At 44.5% G+C, this 19,120-nt stretch overlaps 1 protein-coding gene across 1 annotated transcript in view; it reads left to right on the plus strand.

The window, feature by feature from the left end:
* The window catches only part of evpla (envoplakin a), an 82,228-nt gene that overhangs the window by 19,470 nt on the left and 43,638 nt on the right, over nucleotides 1–19,120 (plus strand). Inside the window, exons 3-8 of the mRNA XM_072242386.1 lie at nucleotides 5,335–5,489; nucleotides 9,229–9,352; nucleotides 12,344–12,475; nucleotides 15,554–15,595; nucleotides 16,141–16,302; nucleotides 17,825–17,932. Coding sequence (XP_072098487.1) covers nucleotides 5,335–5,489; nucleotides 9,229–9,352; nucleotides 12,344–12,475; nucleotides 15,554–15,595; nucleotides 16,141–16,302; nucleotides 17,825–17,932 — 723 coding nt within the window. The remainder of the gene's footprint in view (nucleotides 1–5,334; nucleotides 5,490–9,228; nucleotides 9,353–12,343; nucleotides 12,476–15,553; nucleotides 15,596–16,140; nucleotides 16,303–17,824; nucleotides 17,933–19,120) is intronic.

A 19,120-nucleotide genomic window follows, 5' to 3' on the forward strand; every position in this document is an offset into this window, starting at 1 on the left:
GGGTCCTCAATCTCCTTATTAAATTTAGTTGCTGTTGTGCCTTCTTAGTAATTGCATCAAAATGTTGCACACAGGATAGACCTTCATAGATGCTGACATTCAGAAACTTGAAATTGCTCACCCTTTCCACTCCTGATCCTTTGATGAGGACTGGTGTGGGTTTCCTCAACTTCCTTTTCCTGAAGTCCACAATAAGTTCCTTGGTCATACTGAGTGGAAGTTTGCGCCACCACTCAAACAGCTGATTTATCTGGCTCCTCTATGACTCCTCAATACCATTTGAAATTCTGCCAGAAATAGTTGTGACATTGGCAAGTTTATCGATGGCACTTGACCCATTCTGAGCCATGCAATTATAGGTGTGGAGTAGAGCAGTGAGCAGCCATGCATGCTCGTGCTGCATCATCGTTGATTGTTAGTGAGGAAGAGAGCTTACTGATGTCCTCCAAGGGTTTACTCTATTGAAAGATGTTCTGATGTAGGCCCCCAAGACGCAGATTGCAGGGTCACCAAGTGCTGCAGGGGTCCTCAAAGATGTAGTTGTATTCTCCATTTCAAAGCGAGCAGAAAGCATGAGCTCATCTGGAATGAAGCGTCACAGCAATTCGTGATGTTAGGTTTCACTTTGCAAACTCTGCCAGGGCTGAAGTTCATCCAGTTCCATCTCTAACTTCATTCTGAATAGTTTTTATCAGTACTTCATTAGAGCATCAACCTGACTAATGTCAGCTTTTTCAGCTATTCTTCTAGTATTACCATTTGGAAAATAATCATTGATTCCCCTTCCGTCAAGTAAGGTATCATACTCCATATGTCTGTGTTGTGAAATGATTATCATTCATGGACCCTTCTTACTTTTGGCAGACATCTTACTTGTGCCCCCTGGTTATAGACCTTTAGAAGTAATCTCCCGCTGTTCTACAGAACCCACTCCTTATTTTAAAATCCTCTTGCCTTAAATCTGGTTTCTCTTCTCAAAGGAAAAAAATCCAATACACATTATTCTTAATCCCTCCTAACCAAACTCAGACAATGGGGATGGTTGATCTATGACTCTTCCCATTCCCTGCCACATGACCGGACCAGAATGCCTCATCTAATGCAAAATATTAATGTTTGTCTCAAGTTAGGGAGGTTGGTGCTTTAGACATTCAAAGCCACAACTAGTATGAATGGTATGCTGTAGCATGCTGACAGTTACCTCTCCTCTTCTCCTGAATGAATGCAACTATTAAGACATAGGAGCAGAATTAGGCCATTCAGCCCATCAAATTTTCTCTGCCAATCAATCATGGCTGATTTATTATTCTCTCTCAACCCTATTATGCTGTCTTCTCCCTGTAACCTTTGACACCCTTAGTAATACAGAACCTATCAATCTTGGCTTTAAATGACTTGGCCTCAACAGCCACCTGTGGCAATGAATTGCACAGACTCACCATTGTCAGGCTGAAGGGAAATACCCCAGGTTACTATGGGAAGCAAGTGAGGAGATTGCTGGTGCATTGATGATGGATGATCTTTGTATCATCGCTGCTACAAGAGTGGCAACAGAGGATTTGATTGGAGGATAGCAAATATTGTCCTTTTCTTCAAAAAAGATCGTAAGGATTATTCTAGGAATTAAATCATTAGAAAGAGATGACATAGGATCAGAAGGTAGAGTCTCTATGGGTTGAGTTAAGAAATGGCAAGGGTAAAAGGACCCTAATGGCAGCTGTATACAGGCCTCCATACAGCATATGGGATGTGGATTACAAATTACAGCAGGAGATAGAAGAGGCATGTCAGAAGGGCAATGTCATGATAATCGTTGGGGATTTTAACATGAAAGTGGATTGGGAAAACTAGCCCAGTACTGGACCTCTTTCAATATTTTTATTAGTTTCTACATAAAAGAATACAGAGTACAAGAAGATATATATTATAAATCAAATAAAAGATAAAATACCAAATACATTATATTAGATACATTATAATAAAATTATAATTGTACTGGACCTCGAGAGAGAGAATTTGTAGAATGTCTAAGGGATGGCTTTTTAGAACAGCTTGCCGTTCAGCCCACTAGAGGATTGGCTGTGCTGGATTGGGTGTTGTACAATGAACCGGAGGTGATAAGAGAGCTTATGGTTAATGAACCTTAACCTTTTTCCTTGGAGCGACAGAGTGTGAGAGGGGACCTGATAGAGGTGTATAAGATGATAGGCATTGATTGTGTGGATAATCAGAGGCTTTTTCCCAGGGCTGAAATGGCTGACATGAGAGGGCACAGTTTTAAGGTGCTTGGAAGTAGGTACAGAGGAGATGTCAGGGGTACGTTTTTTAAGCAGAGAGTGATGAGTGCGTGGAATGGGCTGCCAGCGACGGTGGTGGAAGTGGATACGATAGGGTCTTGTAAGAGACTCCTGGACAAGTACATGGAGCTTAGAAAAATAGTGGGCTATGGGTAACCCTAAGTAATTTCTAAGGTAAGGACATGTTTGGCACAGTATGGTGGGCCAAAGGGCCTGTATTGTGCTGTAGGTTTTCTATGTTGCTATGAACCCTTAGGGAACAGTGCTCATAATATGATCGAGTTCACTTTGAAATTTGAGAAGGAGAAACTGAATTCCAATGTGGCAATGGAATAAAAGAAATTACAATGGCATGAAAGAGGAACTGGCCACAGTTGACTGGAAAGAGACACTAGCAGGAGGACAGCAGAGCATCAATAGCTGGAGTTTCTGCGAAAAATGAAGGAACTGCAAGACAGATATATTCCAAATACGAAGAAATTTTCAAAGGGAAGAAGGACACTATCGCGGCTGACAAGTGAAATCAGAGCCAAAGAAAAGCAAAAGGGAGGGCATACAAGGAAGCCAAAGCCAGTGGGAAGATAGAAGATTGGGAAACAACTTGCAGAAGGAAACTAAGAAGGTCATTAGGACGGAAAAGATGAATTATGAAAGGTAGCTGGTGACTAACATCAAAGAAAATACTAAAAGCTTTTTAAAGTATATAAAGGGTAAAAGAGAGTTTGAGAGTAGATATAGGACCAATAGAAAATGACGCTGGAGATATTGTAATGAGAGACGCAGAGATGACAGAGGAACTGAATGCATATTTTGCATCAGTCTTCACAGTTGAAGACATCTGCAGTATACCGGACATTCAAGAGTGTTAGGGAAGTGAAGTTCGTGCAGTGAAAATTACCACTGAGAAGGTGTTCAGGAAGCTTAATGGTCTGAGGGTGGATAAATATCCTGGACCTGATTGAATGCACCCTCGGGTTCTGAAGGAAGATGCTGGAAAGATTGTGGAGGCATTAACAATGGTCTTTCAAGAATCGATAGATTCTGGCATTGTACTGGATGACTGGAAAATTGCAAATGTTACTCCGCTATTTAAGAAGGGTGGGAGGCAGCAGAAAGGAAACTATAGACCTGCTAGCCTGACATCAGTGGTTTGGAAGTTGTTGGAATCAATTGTTAGGGATGAGATTACGGAGTACCTGGAGTCACATGACAAGATAGGCCAAAGCCAGCATGGTTTTCTAAAAGGAAAATCCTGCCCAACTAACCTACTGACAATTTTTTGAGGAAATTACAAGCAGGATAGACAAAGGAGATGCAGTAGATTTTTTTTTGCATGTCGCATCAGACAGTCAGCCATTCTTGTCTAGCACGTGGTGTCAGGATTGGACTTCTTTCGGATTAACTGGGTCACGATATTAACGTTCCTGACTCAACCCTTTTTATTTTACGAGGCCGAGTAGCTAGCTCAATGCCCAACCCAGCACGGATGGAAAACATGCCCGGGGGGTGGCCCGACTTGGATTCGAACTCGGGAGTTTTCGCTCCGGAGTCCGGCACTGATGCCATTGTGCCACCAGCTGGCCACATAGTAGATGAGGTGTACAGTACTTGGATTTTCAGAAGGCCTTTGACAAGGTGCCGCACATGAGGCTGCTTAGCAAGATAAGAGCCCGTGGATTTACAGGGAAATTACTAACATGGATGGAGCATTGGCTGATCGGCAGAAAACGGAGAGTGGGAATAAAGGGATCCTATTCTGGCTGGCTGCTGGTTACCAGTGGAGTTCCACAGGGGTCGGTGTTGGGACCGCTGCTCTTTATGATGTATATCAATGATTTGGACTGTGGGGTTAATGGATTTGTGGCTAAATTTGCCGATGATACAAAGATAAGTGGAGGAGCAGGTAGTGTTGAGGAAACAGACAGACTTAGATAGTTTAGGGGAATGGGCAAGGAAGTGGCAAATGAAATACAATGTTAGAAAGTGTCTGGTCATGCGCTTTGGTGGAAGAAATAAACGGGCAGACTATTACTTAGATGGGGAGAGAATTTAAAATGCAGAGATGCAAAGGGACTTGGGAGTCCTTATGCAGGATACCCTAAAGGTTAACCTCCAGGTTGAGTTGCTGGTGAAGAAGGCGAATGCAATGTTGGCATTCATTTCTAGAGGTATAGAGTATAGGAGCAGGGATGTGATGCTGAGGCTCTATAAGGCACTCGTGAGACCACACTTGGAGTATTGTGTGCAGTTTTGGGCTCCTTATTTCAGAAAGGATATACTGACATTGGACAGGGTTCAGAGAATATTCATGAGAATGATTCCAGGAATGAAAGGGTTACCGTATGAGGAACGTCTGGCAGCTCTTGGGCTGTATTCCCTGGAGTTCAGAAGAATGAGGGGGGATCTCATAGAAACATTCTGAATGTTAAAATGCTTGAACAGATAAGATATGGCAAAATTATTTCCCATGGTAGGGGAGTCCAGGACAAGAGGGCATGACTTCAGGCTTGAAGGATGTCCATTTAGGACTGAGATGTGGAGAAATTACTTTAGTCAGAGGGTGGTAAATCTGTAGAATTTGTTGCCACAAGCAACTGTGGAGGCCAAGTCATTGGATGCATTTAAGGCAGAGATAGATAGGTTCTTGATTAGTCAGGGCACCAAAGGGTATGGGGAGAAGGCAGGGGAGTGGGGATGGCTGGAAGAATTGGATTAGCCCATGATTGAATGGCGGAGCAGTCTCGATGGGCCGAATGGCCTAATTCTGCTCCTATATCTTATGGTTGTATGGAATTATAGACCTGTGAGTATTATGTCAGTGGTGAGCAAAGTATTGGATTATTAGGAACAGGATTTATGAGCTTTTTGAGAAGCAAAGTTATAGTATATTGTCACCATGGCTCTCTGTGGGGTAAGTTGTGCCTCACATGCTAAATTCCTCTGTTGTATTGTTTTGTATCCTAAGTGTGCACCAATGTGGCATTTTTAAAATGTTTGTTGATAGATATGCTCAGTTTTATCTTGATTATTTTTACAGGATAAGTTAAACTATGAGAACAAGCGTCCTTTCAAGTACGAGTCTGTGAACAAAGAGAACTTGGCTCGGTCAGAAGGACTTCTTAAAGACCTTTTCCTGGATGCGGACAAAGCAAAGAAACTGAAGCACCCACAGTCTCAGGAGATTGAAATTGAGTGAGTTGAAATGCCCTGATATTCTCAAGGGCGTCATTAACGTAACACTGAGTTCAAATCCCATCAGAGTGTATCGAGAGTTTGCATTCTCGAGAACATGCAAATATGAAGCAAGCCTCAGTAAATAAGAGCATAAATGTGCTGGAGGACCCATTGTCTGGAGGTTGGGTGGTACAGTTTCACGGTGCTCATGAGCTACGTATGTGAGCCACTTCCAAATCGGACATCATCCAAACTCCAGAGACACAAGAGAAACTACAAATGCTGGAAATCTGGTGTAACACACTCAGGATACGGGGGGACTCAACAGGTCAGGACGCATCAATGGAGGGAAATGAACAGTTGATGTTTCAGGATAAGACCTGTACATCAGTCCTAATGAAGGTTCTCGACTGTCCCTTTCCCTCCATAGATGATGCCTGACCTGCTGAGTTCCTCCAGTGTTTTGTATGTATCATCCAAACTCTGAAGGCTTCCACAACACAGGCTCTCACCCTGGATATCTGTGAACTTGTGCTATGATTTAACTGGGGCAATCACCCTCCCTAGAGTTTCATGTTTACCTTTGTCATTAGGGCAGCCACTCTCCTATTTTGAGGCAGCATCCCAGCCCCCTCAAGTTTCCATTTCTATCGTGACCCTCATCTCTTCCTCTTACCTATTGGCTGAGCTGAACCAATAACCTTCTCAAAACAATTTCTTCTGTGTGATATTCTTTCCCGCCTGCCTCACTGACGTGTAACTCTCAAGACCTTATCCTAAGCCACTGGCAAACTTTGCTGTCTTCTCCCATCCCCATGGACCTGATCCTTGCAATTTCACCATACATCATTTCACTGGCAGCCTAACAATGGCCTGTGCACTCCTGCATTTCTCAGTAACAATCCTTAAGCCGCCCACTGAGTGGTTAATGGACTTTCATAGGGCATCAGTGATTTCTAGGTCAAACGCCTCATAATAATTACTGTTGTATCTGCATCCACTCCCTCCCCTGACAGCACAGTACAGTCCAACTGTCCACCACTCTGATAAATCTTGTAAATCTCCTTTAAACTTCTCCCCTCTCACCTTAGTAAATTATGCCCCCGTTATACCACAGATATCCCCAGCTTTCTAATCATTCATAAAAAATTGCCACCATTGGGAAGGACTGAAGATCTTACAACAGCCCCTGAGTTAATTTCTTAACAATGTTTATATTGTAGAGAGTCAAGAGTAATATAAAGGACATATTGGGTAAAGCTGAAAGATCTTCTTTGCCGGAGTGAATCAGATGAGCTTTATGATAATCCGCTATTAAAGGGTTTCTCTGTAATAAAATGTAGTTTGCTCTTTCCCTTGGGATTGCACCTTGTGGTTTTGGATTGCTACACTGGTAACTTAACCTCCTATACTCAATATACCCCATATATGGGAGCACCCATCATCCACACCCCATGATCACACCTACATCCCCAATAACATCCCAAATCTACACCTATTTCCCACAACCACTCCCACTTCACACTTCCAACATCCACATCCATCTAAATCCACATCCCACATCCACATTCCACATCCTAAATCCACATCCTATATGCCATATCCCACATCCCATATCTACATCCCACATCCACATCCACATCCCACATCCCACATCCACATCCACATCCCACATCCCACATCCCACATCCCACATCCACATCCCACATCCACATCCCACGTCCCACATCCACATCCCACGTCCACGTCCCACATCCACCTCCCACGTCCCACATCCACCTCCCACATCCCACACCACATCTACATCCCACATCCCACATCCACATCCCACATCCCACATCCCACATCCACATCCACATCCACATCCACATCCCACATCCACATCCCACATCCGCATTCCACATCCTAAATTCACATCTTATATGCCACATCCCACATCCCATATCTACATCCCACATCCCACATCCCACGTCCCACATCCACATCCCACGTCCCACATCCACATCCCACGTCCACATCCCACATCCCACATCCACCTCCCACGTCCCACATCCACCTCCCACATCCCACACCACATCTACATCCCACATCCACATCCACATCCCACATCCACATTCCACATCCTATATGCCACATCCCACATCCCATATCTACATCCCACATCCCACGTCCCACGTCCCACGTCCCACATCCACATCCCACATCCACATCCCACATCCACATCCCACATCCACCTCCCACATCCCACATCCACCTCCCACATCCCACACCACATCTACATCCCACATCCACATCCCACATCCCATATCCACATCCCACATCCACATCCCACATCCACATCCCACATCCCATCTACATCCACATCCACATCCACATCCCACATCCCACATCCACATTCCACATCCACATCCCACATCCACATCCCATATCCACATCCCACATCCACATCCCACATCCCACACCACATCTACATCCCACACCACATCCACATCCCACATCCTACATCCCAGATCCCACACCTACATCCCACATCCACATCCCACATCCACAACCCATATCCACATCCCACATCCACATCCCACATCCCACACCACATCTACATCCACATCCCACATCCTACATCCCAGATCCCACACCACATCTACATCCCACACCACATCCACATCCCACATCCACATCCACATCCCACATCCACATCCCACATCCTACATCCCAGATCCCACACCTACATCCACATCCCACATCCACATCCCATATCCACATCCCACATCCACATCCCACATCCCACACCACATCTACATCCACATCCCACATCCTACATCCCAGATCCCACACCACATCTACATCCCACACCACATCCACATCCCACATCCACATCCACATCCCACATCCACATCCCACATCCTACATCCCAGATCCCACACCTACATCCACACCAAAGAAGATTACACACTTGTAACGTGCAATGTCTGTCCATAATGACCACTTTCAGTCTGAAGGTAAAAGGAAAAACAGAGTAAAAGTCTAAATCATTGACAAATCCAGACGGACTATGAGAGACTGGATGCCATCCTGTGCTTCAAAGCTCTGTTGGGTGTAATCAGTCAGTATTTCAGTCTGCCTGCCAGCTGAGGCTTTTGTATGCTGGCAGCTGACACTGGAAGTCCGGGAGATGACTATACATGACGGGTAATTACAAGTGAACATGCCATCTGTAGTAAGCTACTTGTGAGAATCAATCCCCACTGAGAAAGGAGCCTCAGAAACATGAACAGGGAGCTCTAGATACTGGGAATAATGACAGGTTGGGATTGGAGTGGATTGTTGATTGTTCTTACATTGTCCTTTTGTGTCCCTGTATTGGGATGAATCTTCTGACCCACCAGAGAGCATGCTTTCGTTAAGCTACCGCCCGTTCATTCCTTATGTGCCTTGTTGTACGACGTAAATGATCACAGCCTTTCCATGACCATGATTGTACTTGGAAAATTTCTCTATAGAAGTGGTTTGCCCTTGCCTTCTTCTGGGCAGTGTTTTTATAAGACAGGTGACCCCAGTCATTATCCATACTCTTCAGAAATTGTCTGTCTGGTGTCAATGGTCACATAACCAGGATTTGTGATATGCATCAGCTGCTGGTACGACCATCTTCAGCTGGACTCACTGCAAAGCACCGAGGGTAGAATTAGACTTGCAAGGTAAGCCAGCAAGAATGAGTGATTGTTTTAACGTGGGTTTCATGTATGTTTCTGATTAGCGTCAAGAGAATGCATGAACGCTGGGCACACCAATGTGCAACGTATCGGGATCTCTATGAGAAACTCAAACTGCCCAATACTGATAATTCCCTGGACTGGTCGAACATCCTGGCACAGAAGCAGGTAGAGTATGATCCTTCACTCTCACCTATTCAGCAGCACCTATCGAGAGACACGCACAACAAGGAAGCAGCTTGAGAAACTTAAATTCACTCAAACTCGTCCCTTTCCTCCTGTCCTCATTAATGGTGTTGTGTTTCTGACAGTTGGATAGTTACAATGGTTTGTTGACTTATCAATCTGTAGCTCAAAGTACAGTCTATCAGGACATTTTCCAAAGCAGATTCTGCTTGTCCTGTCTCCGAAAGTTAGGAATTCCTCAAAAATGATGGTTTTTTTCATTGCAACAGCTCAGGGGGTCTCTGGACCCCAAGGTAATGGCTCAACAATTCAATTCTCTGTACTAATTTGTCCATCAGAGGTGTTGGCCTTGTTAGCAAGGCCAGCATCTACTGCCCGTTGATATTTATCCTTGATCTGAGTGGCTTGGAGGATTATTTTAGCAGGCAATTAAAAGTCACCCACATGATTGTTGGTCTGTAGTCACCTACAAGCTAGGTTAGATAGATATGGACAATTTCCTTTCTTAAGGGACATTTGTGAAACAATACTGCCCAGTACTGATCACCGTCACTAACTAGATGGACTGCAGCAGGTATTCCTTCATACAGTCTTTGGAGATGAAGTGGAGTGAAGCAGCTTCACAGGAAAATAGAAGAATGACCAGAAAATGTAGATAAAAGTCAATTAAAAATTTGGTCCAAGAACCAGAAGGAGATTTTAAAAAGTTCCTTATTCATAGAACATCAAACATTAAACAGCATAATATGGGCCCTTCAGCCCACAATGTTGTGCTGACATAAACCTATTTGATGATCAATCGAACCCTTCCCTTCTACACAGCCCATAACCCTCCATTTTCTATCATCCATGTGCCTATCTAACTGTCCCTATCGTATCAGTCTGTACCACCATACCCGGCAGTGCCTTCCAGGAACTTGTCGTTCTCTGTGTGAATGACATCTTTCACACCTTTGACATCCAGGGCATGCCTTAAACTGATGTTCTCTAGTATTAGTTGAGGAAATAGGTGTTGGCTGTCCATTCTATTTGGAGAGGCATAATATGATTAGGAATAGGCAGCATGGCTTTGCCAAAGGCAGGTCGTGCCTTACAAGCCTGACTGAATTTTTTGAGGATGTGACTAAACACATTGATGAAGGAAGAGCAGTAGATGTAGTGTATATGGATTTCAGCAAGGCATTTGATAAGGTACCCCATGCAAGACTTATTAAGAAAGTAAGGAGGCATGGGATCCAAGGGGACATTGCTTTGTGGATCAGAATTTACTTGCCCACAGAAGGCAAAGAGTGGTTGTGGACGAGTCATATTCTGCATGGAGGTCGGTGACCAGTGGTGTGCCTCAGGGATCTCATCCTCCTTAGCTCCAAAGAGAAAAGCCCTAGCTCAATCAACCTTCCTTTCCTTAAAAGACATGTTCTTACCAGCATCCTGGTAAATCTCCTCTGCACCCTTTCTAAAGCTTCCACACCTTTCTTATAATGATGGTGTGAAACATATTGAATTAACTGCAAGGATTTTAAAAGCACATTTGGTATTAACTTTCAAATGGAAGTTGAACATATTCTTGAGGAGAAAGCATTTTTGTGGTTCTAGAACAGGACGTGTCATCAGGTTCGGATATGGCCCAGGTGTGGAGTGAGAGACACTGAAGCACGTTGATAGATCACAGACTTTAATGCGAAGTGTTAAAGGGGAAAGAAAACAATAAATGCTAGGCCTAACAGGGCTGATAACTAAAACTCTCAAATGGAAAACAAAGCCTACACTGCGGCTGAAAAAGAAACAACTAAATATAAAATGAAAACCACTCGTCTACAGAGTCAGTTGACTTGACAGTCCAATTTCTCAGGCTAGGCCGAATGCAAACAGACAGCGAAGCGCTTCTGTGCTGTGTCCAAGTCTTGATAAAACTACAACGGAATGAATGGAGTCGAATACTATCACAATGAAAAAATTATTAGCTGAACATACGTAATCATGAGCGCAATTGCCATATCTGCTGCCTGCCGAATCTGTGGTTGTGACAGGACGGGGGAAGGGAACATCCACAGACGTGGCACAAAGACCACAATGATCTCTTCCTGAGCCAAAAGCAGGTTGCACAGGTTGACTCTGTGGTTAAGAAGGCATACGGTGCATTGGCCTTCATCAATCGTGGGATTGAGTTTAGGAGCCGAGAGGTAATGTTGCAGCTATATAGGACCCTGGTCAGATCCCACTTGGAATACTCTGTTCTGGTCGCCTCACTACAGGAAGGATGTGGTAACCATAGGAAGGGTGCAGAGGAGATTTACAAGGATTGGGGAGCATGCCTGATGAGAATAGGTTGAGTGAACTCAGCCTTTTTCCCTTGGAGCGATGGAGGATGAGAGGTGACCTGATAGAGGTGTATAAGATGATGAGAGATATTGATCGTGTGGATAGTCAGAGGCTTTTTCCCAGGGCTAAAATGGCTGACATGAGAGGGCACAGTTTTAAGGTGCTTGGAAGTGGGTCCAGAGGAGATGTCAGGGGTATGTTTTTTACTCAGAGAGTGGTGAGTGCGTGGAATGGGCTGCCGGCAATGGTGGTGGAGGCAGATAGGATAGGGCTTTTTAAGAGACTCCTGGACAGGTACATGGAGCTTAGAAAAATAGAGGGCTATGGGTAACCCTAGGTAATTTCTCAGGTAAGGACATGTTCTGCACAGCTTCGTGGGCCGAAGGGCCTGTATTGTGCTGTAGGTTTTCTATGTTTTATCTTGGTGTTACATTCGTTCCCATTCTCATTGATTTGTAGTACACTGATTCCCATTGCGTTTTGTCTCTGTGTTGTACACTGATTCCCAATTCCCACCTCCTTGATGATTAGGGGTAGGTATCACGGGTTGGAAGGCTTGTTCCTGTTCTGAATTGTTTTGCATTCCTCATTCCATATACACTGCATCTACCACACACTTCATCTTAACGTTCTTTCTTTCCCTATTCACAGGCAGAGATCAATAAGGGTGGCTGTGGATCACAACTGCCAGAACTTGAACAGCAGGTCGCCTCCCATCACATCCTGAGTAAGGAAATCGAGGCTTATGGGTCGCAGATCAACAGACAGTCCATCCCCGATCCGGTAAGGTGGGATAGCTGTGATGGCTGAGCTCGAGATGGTGCCATCACTGCTCTGTTCCAGTATTTACTTGGAAACTGTCAGCCTTTCAGGTTTTTATTGATTGTTTATTTATTCAGAATTGAACCTTCTGGGCCTTTGAGTCTCGCTGGCCAGCAACCCCCGAGTTAATCCTGGCCTAATCATGAGGCAATTTACAATGAGCAATTACCCTATCTGCCAGTACATTTTGGACCGCGGAAGGAAACCCACGCAGTCACGGGGAGAACGTACAAACTCCTTACTCTCCTAGTGGTGGGAATTGAACCTGGGTCGCTGGTACTGTAGAGAGTTGTGCCAACCACTACACTGCTTTCTGTGCCTTGCAGTCTCCATAACCTCTGAGTTGGTCCAAAAAATACAGAGAGGCCGGGGAGGAGGAAAAGGCTCGCCTCCTCTTGGGGTGTATGTGCTCAGTTTCTCCTGTTCAGTGCAGGAGCAAAGTGTTTCAGTTGTAGATGAAGATGTCATTTTCCATGTCGGTGTATCCCACTGTCTGCATTCACTCCCAAGTCAAAAGGATGTGCATTCAAGTACCCAGGAGAGACATGAGCTGGAACCTGTGCTGAGGTTTGCAGTGGATTGCTGAGGGAAGGCTGCGCTATCAGAGGTCTGTGCCTACTCTGATGGCCATAAACCACGGCGGCTGTTTTGAAAGCCATGAGGAATATTCTCCTGAAGTAGAGTCCATTCTGCTTTCCTCAGCCAACATCACTTAAAGAATGTTGTCAATTTTAATTCAAAGCAGAGTACAAGGTAGGATTCTTAAACGTGTGGAAGATCAGCGATCTTGGGGTCTGAGCCCATAGATCCCTTAAATTTGCCATAAGGTTGATAGGATAGTAACTAAGTTCAAGAGCTGTGCAGCTTTATAAAACCCTGGTTAGACCGCGTGGAGTATTGTGCTCAGTTCTGATTGCTTCATTATAGAAAGGATGAGGAGGTTCGAGAGGGTGCAGAGGAGATTTATCAGGATGCTGCCTGCATTAGAGAAAATGGCTTATTTGGAGAGACTGGGTGATCTAGGGGTCTTCTCTTTGACTGAAGGGGGATGAGAGGTGAATTGAGATAGGTGTAAGATTATGAGGAGGCTTTGATAGAGTGGACCGCATGAAGACAGGCCCTTTGGCTCACTGAGTCTATACCAAATATTAACCTCCCATTTATTTCAATTCTACTTTTTATTTGCCCCACGTTGACACCAACTCTCCCCAGATTCTACTATTTACTAACATAGTAGGGGCAATTTACAGCGGCCAACTAATCTACTCATCCACACGTCTTTGGGATGGATGAGGGAACTGGAGCACCCAAAGGGAACCCATGGAGTCACAGGGGGAATATGCAAACCTTACACAGACAGCACCCAAAGTCGGGCCTCTGTCACTGTGGGGCAGTTGGGCCTCTGTCACTGTGGGGCAGTCGGGCCTCTGTCACTGTGGGGCAGTCGGGCCTCTGTCACTGAGGCAGTCGGGCATCTGTCACTGTGAGGCAGTCAGGCCTCTGCCGCAGAGAGGCAGTCGGGCCTTTGCCGTAGAGAGGCAGTCGGGCCTTTGCCGCAGAGGGGCAGTCCGGCCTCTGTCCCTGTGAGGCAGTCGGGCCTCTGTCACTGTGAGGCAGTCGGGCCTCTGTCACTGTGAGGCAGTCGGACCTCTGTCATTGTGAGGTCTCTGTACGACTGTGCTGCCTTAAATGAAAGCCAACATTTCTCACCAATGTCCACAAGGGTAAAAATCTGGACATTTGATAAAATTGCTCAGGTTTAACAATGGTCTAGTGGTTTACATGGTCATTATTCTGTTGAATTCATGAATATTCTGGATAGATTATGTTCCTTCAGTGTGTAACAGTTAGGCCACTGTTCTAGACATACCACAGCTAGAGAGAAGCAGTGAGGAAAAGGTCAGAGCAGCACATACAAAATTCTAGAGGAACTCACGAGGTCAGGCAGCATCTATGGAAGGGAATAAACAGTCAAGGTTTTGGGCTGTGACCCTGCAACATTCTGATCTGCTGAGTTCCTCCTGCATTTTGCATGTGTTGCTCTGGATTTCCAACATCTGCAGCTCCCTACGTGACTCCCTTGTCCATTCGACTCTCCCCACTGATCTCCCTCCTGGCACTTATCCTTGCAAACTGAACAAGTGCTACACCTCCTCCCTCACTACCATTCAAGGCCCCAAACAGTCCCTCCAGGTGAGGTGACACTTGTCCTGTGAGTCTGTTGGGGTGTGGTGCTCCCGGTGTGGCCTCTGTATATCGGTGAGACCCGACATAGATTTGGAGACCATTTCACCGAGCATCTACCTGAACAAGCGGGATCTCCCTGTGGTCACCATTCTGCTATGTCCATCCATGGCCTCCTCTACTGCCGTGATGAGGCCACACTCAGCCGGAGGAACAGCACCTTATATTCCGTCTCAGTAGGCTCCAACCTGATAGCATGAACTTGGATTTCACAACCTTCTGGTAATGGCTGCTTTCCCGCCCCCCCCCCACCCTCTCCTTCACCAGTCCCCATCCCCGTTTCCCTCTCTGACCTTATCTCGCTGCCTGCCCATCACCTCCCTCTAGTGCTTCTTCCCCCTTTTTATTCTTGCATGGCCTTCACTCCTCTCCTATCAGACTCCCCCTTCTCCAGGCCTGTATCTCTTTCATTAATCAACTTCCCAGCTCTTTACTTCATTCCTCCCCCTCCCGGTTTCACCTGTCACCTTGTGTTTCTCTCTCCCTTCCCCTCACCTTTTAAATCTACTCCTCATCTTTTTTTCTCCAGTCCTGACAAAGCGTTAACTGTCCCCTTTTTCTAGATGCTGCCTGGTTGCTGCGTTCCTCCAGCATTTTATGTGAGTTGCCGGGATTTCCAGCATCTGCAGAATCTTTTGGTTTTTTTCTGTAGGGGAACATGATGGCTTCTGCCGCAGTGACAGCTGCCAGACAAAAGACCCAACTATTTCGAGAATCTACAAACAACAGGTGTTGATAGACCGTCCGAGAGACAAAAGTGGGAGGGAATTGATGATCGTTTTTCTTCTTTTACAGGATGAACTCAGGCAAGTTCAGAAGCAATACAAAAATCTGGTGGTGAGTCACCGTTTCTTATATTGTCAGTGAGCACATGTCACAGTTTGGAATCAAGTTAATCCGTTGCTCATAGATGATTGTTCGGTTGTTGAACGGAGAGGTGCTCGGGTCCTTGACGTGGACGGAGTGGTGAAGAAAGCATATGTCACGGTTGCCTTGATGGCATTGAAAAGTCAAATGTAATGTCATCTGCACAGCACGGTGAGGTACAGGTCCAATGAAAAACTTGCCAGCAGAGCATCACAGGCACAAAGGTACAGGCAACACACAGAATATAAATTAAACATAAATTTCATATAAAATTATGCCATACAGTGATAGAAATGACTTCCCAAAAGCAAAGTCTTTGGTGCAAATAAAAACCAGGACTCACTCGATAGCAAGCCCATGGTAGTGCAAGGTGTGTACTGAAGTGGGATTAACATTATGTGAATCGGTTGCAGGAAAGTTCCTGTTCTTGAATCTAGTGGTGTGGGACTTCAGGCGCCTGTACCTCCTGCCTGATGGAAGCAATATCTAGACAGCCTGCATTTATTTTTACTCAGGACTCCTCCAAACTGCGCGGCCGCCAGCTGGACGAGCTCTACAACTACGTGCAGGACTGCACCAAGCAGCTGGTGCTCATGAACGAGCAACAGGACAAGATCCAGAGGCAGGACTGGAGCGACCGGATGTTGGAGCCCGAGGAAGTGCGCAAGCAGTATGAGGTGCCTGGTCTTTCTGGACACTCAGCATCACCACTTACAATATTAACATGAGTCACGTGCTGATGGCAACAGAATGTGTTAAATGACATTTCACAATGAACAAGTTGTTATATGAGAAGGGCTTCTTTACTAATATCGTTTACCGTCTACTCTGCCTTTTGAGCAATTAGTTACTTTATTTAATTATTTTCTCTTTCCTTCACTGCGATTATGTCTCGATTTACATCTTCACCATCATTTTCAGTCCCTTACAAATCTTTAAGTTCTTTCAAATCTACACCCCTGAGACATCCACACTCCTCCCATTCTGGCACCCTGCTCATTGCTGGTATCGCTTGTCCTTTTATTGTTGCCCATGATTTTAGCCGCTTAGGTTCAAAGTTCTGAGATTCTTTCCCTTGGTTGGCCTTCCACCTCTCCCTCGGTCCACACCAGCTGCAAAGATTGTGAGTTCAGATTCTATCCCAGGGACAAACACAAATATTTCCTCTGATGCAATACTAAACAGGAGGCACTAGTCAGATTTTAATACATCTGCTCACCAGACTAATGCCTTAAAGAAGAACCCACAACTTTTCCCTGGTGTGGAGCTCAATATTTATCACCAGACAAAAACAATTTCAGTTGATCAAAATAAGTTCAAAGTAAAACTTGTTATCCAAGTACTTACATGTCACCACATACAACCCTGAGATTCTTCTTCTGTGGGCATACTTAGCAAATCTATAGAACAGCAACTGTAAACAGGATCTGTAAACTGTGAACATCAGAAACTGTAAACAAACTGTGCAAATACAGATGTAAATAAATAGCACTAAATAACAAGAATGAAATAACAGAGTCGTTAAATGGGTGTCGCTATCCCCTTTTGCTCAGGGTATTAGTTTAACTGCAGTTTCCATGGGCCATAATGATTCAATGACTGCCAGGAAGGATGATTTAAGAAAGCCCGCTATGATGGAGGATGGTATTTAGGGAAGATGCCATGAGATGAGTCATCCAAAACCAATTTGAGGTGAAGGGTATGCTGATGATGCAGTGATTAACGAACACAATTAGTAATCTATTGTATTAGCAAATCAGAGACCTAAGTTCAAACCCCACCACAGCTGCTGAAAAATTCAAATTCAGTTAATACTCCAGAATTTAAAACAACTATTCTTAGCATTGTTGACTGCAAAAACCATCAGATTGCGGCAAACAACCCCATCAAACTCGTTCATGCCATCCAAGGAAAGAGAGAACGATATCCATCATCCTTACCTGATCTGACGTATGTGTGATTCCAGTGTGGTTGACCCTTAACAATGATCCAGAAAGCCACCAGTTGTCAGCATCTTTTCAAGGGACAATTATGGAGGGGTAATTAATGCTGGTCTTGTCTGTGATGCTTAGGTCCTGAAAGCCTCTTAAGTTTTTCCATCATTCCTATCCAGATTATGCCACAGCCTCTGTCTCATCCTCAATGTTCTAGACAAGATTCAGAAGGAAATGTAATTCCCTTATCTTTATTTTCCTCCAGAGTTTCAAAGAAAATGGGCTGTTGGCAGAGGAAGAAGCTGTCAATAGAATTCAGGACAATGGAGAGCGTCTGCTGAAGCTCAAGCACCCAGGCAGCCCTGCCGTTGAGGTACATACCACCTATTCTCCACCTTCTGTGTCCAGCGCTGACAGAGCATACACTGGGGATTAACAGATCAATTATGATGCTATATGGGAAGAACATATCAAACCAGACCAAAATCAAATGAGCATCACCAGTCAAATGCAATAACCATTAAGCAAGCAGAGTGAACAATATCAAATTAAATCAAGTGTTTCTATTCCAAAGTCACCTATCACAAGTGGCTAATGACCTTAGATCTGTATTCTTTGGAGCTTAGAAGAATAAGGGTTTAAGCATAAGATACTGAGCGAGCAGGTCAGAGTGGATGTTGAGATATTTCCACTAGTGAGAGAATAACGAAAGAGGGAGGATAGAAGTTTAAAGGCAGGTCATTTTAAAGTGAGGTGCATAGGATTGTCATTCAGAGTATGGTGAATGGCTAGAAATATCTATCACAACGAGTTGTGGATTCTGATCACCAGGGGTATTGAAAAAGGAACTAGGTAAATGTTTGAAAGATGGCAGAATTAAGGGCTATGGGCATCAGGTACAAAGGATGAGTTAAAGACATAGATATGTCAGCCATGATCATATTAATTGGCAGACAGGCTCAAGGAACTGAGAGGCCTCCCCCGGTCTTATTTTCTTATATTCGTATGTTTTTTCGATCAAATCAATGATATTGAAACATCCTAAACAAAAAAATAAACTCAGTACTAATCAATCAAACTAATTTTACTCAGTCAATCAATTTGAACCTTTCTAAGATCACAAAGTAGCACAACACCCTGTGGATAGATTTCCAACCCAAAAAAATGGAACCATTCCAATCCAACCATACAACCCCAAAGCAAAACAAACTAAAATCTACCGAACCTTAACTACAGTTCCAAATAATTGAAGACAAGTCAATCCTGCCTTGCAAAATAACCAAGCAAGTTCTAAGCAACTAAGTACTTTAGTGAAAGTATCATATATTTCAGATAGTGAGAGATGTGGGCGATGTTGGCATTAACAAAATACCTCCTGGGTTTTTCTGACACCAGTTTTACCTGAGGAATGGTTGTTAGTCAGCACGCTGTGTTATCAGACCCAGTTCTGATTTTTTAGTAAGGTGGAACGTTCCTGAGGAGTTTGTCACACTAAACTGGCTGCTTCCAGAAAATGCATTTTTTTGGGGAAGGTCACCTGTAAAGTTGACCCATTGCATTT

The sequence above is a fragment of the Mobula birostris genome, chromosome 24, assembly GCF_030028105.1.
Source record: "Mobula birostris isolate sMobBir1 chromosome 24, sMobBir1.hap1, whole genome shotgun sequence".
In the NCBI taxonomy this organism is placed as follows: domain Eukaryota; kingdom Metazoa; phylum Chordata; class Chondrichthyes; order Myliobatiformes; family Myliobatidae; genus Mobula; species Mobula birostris.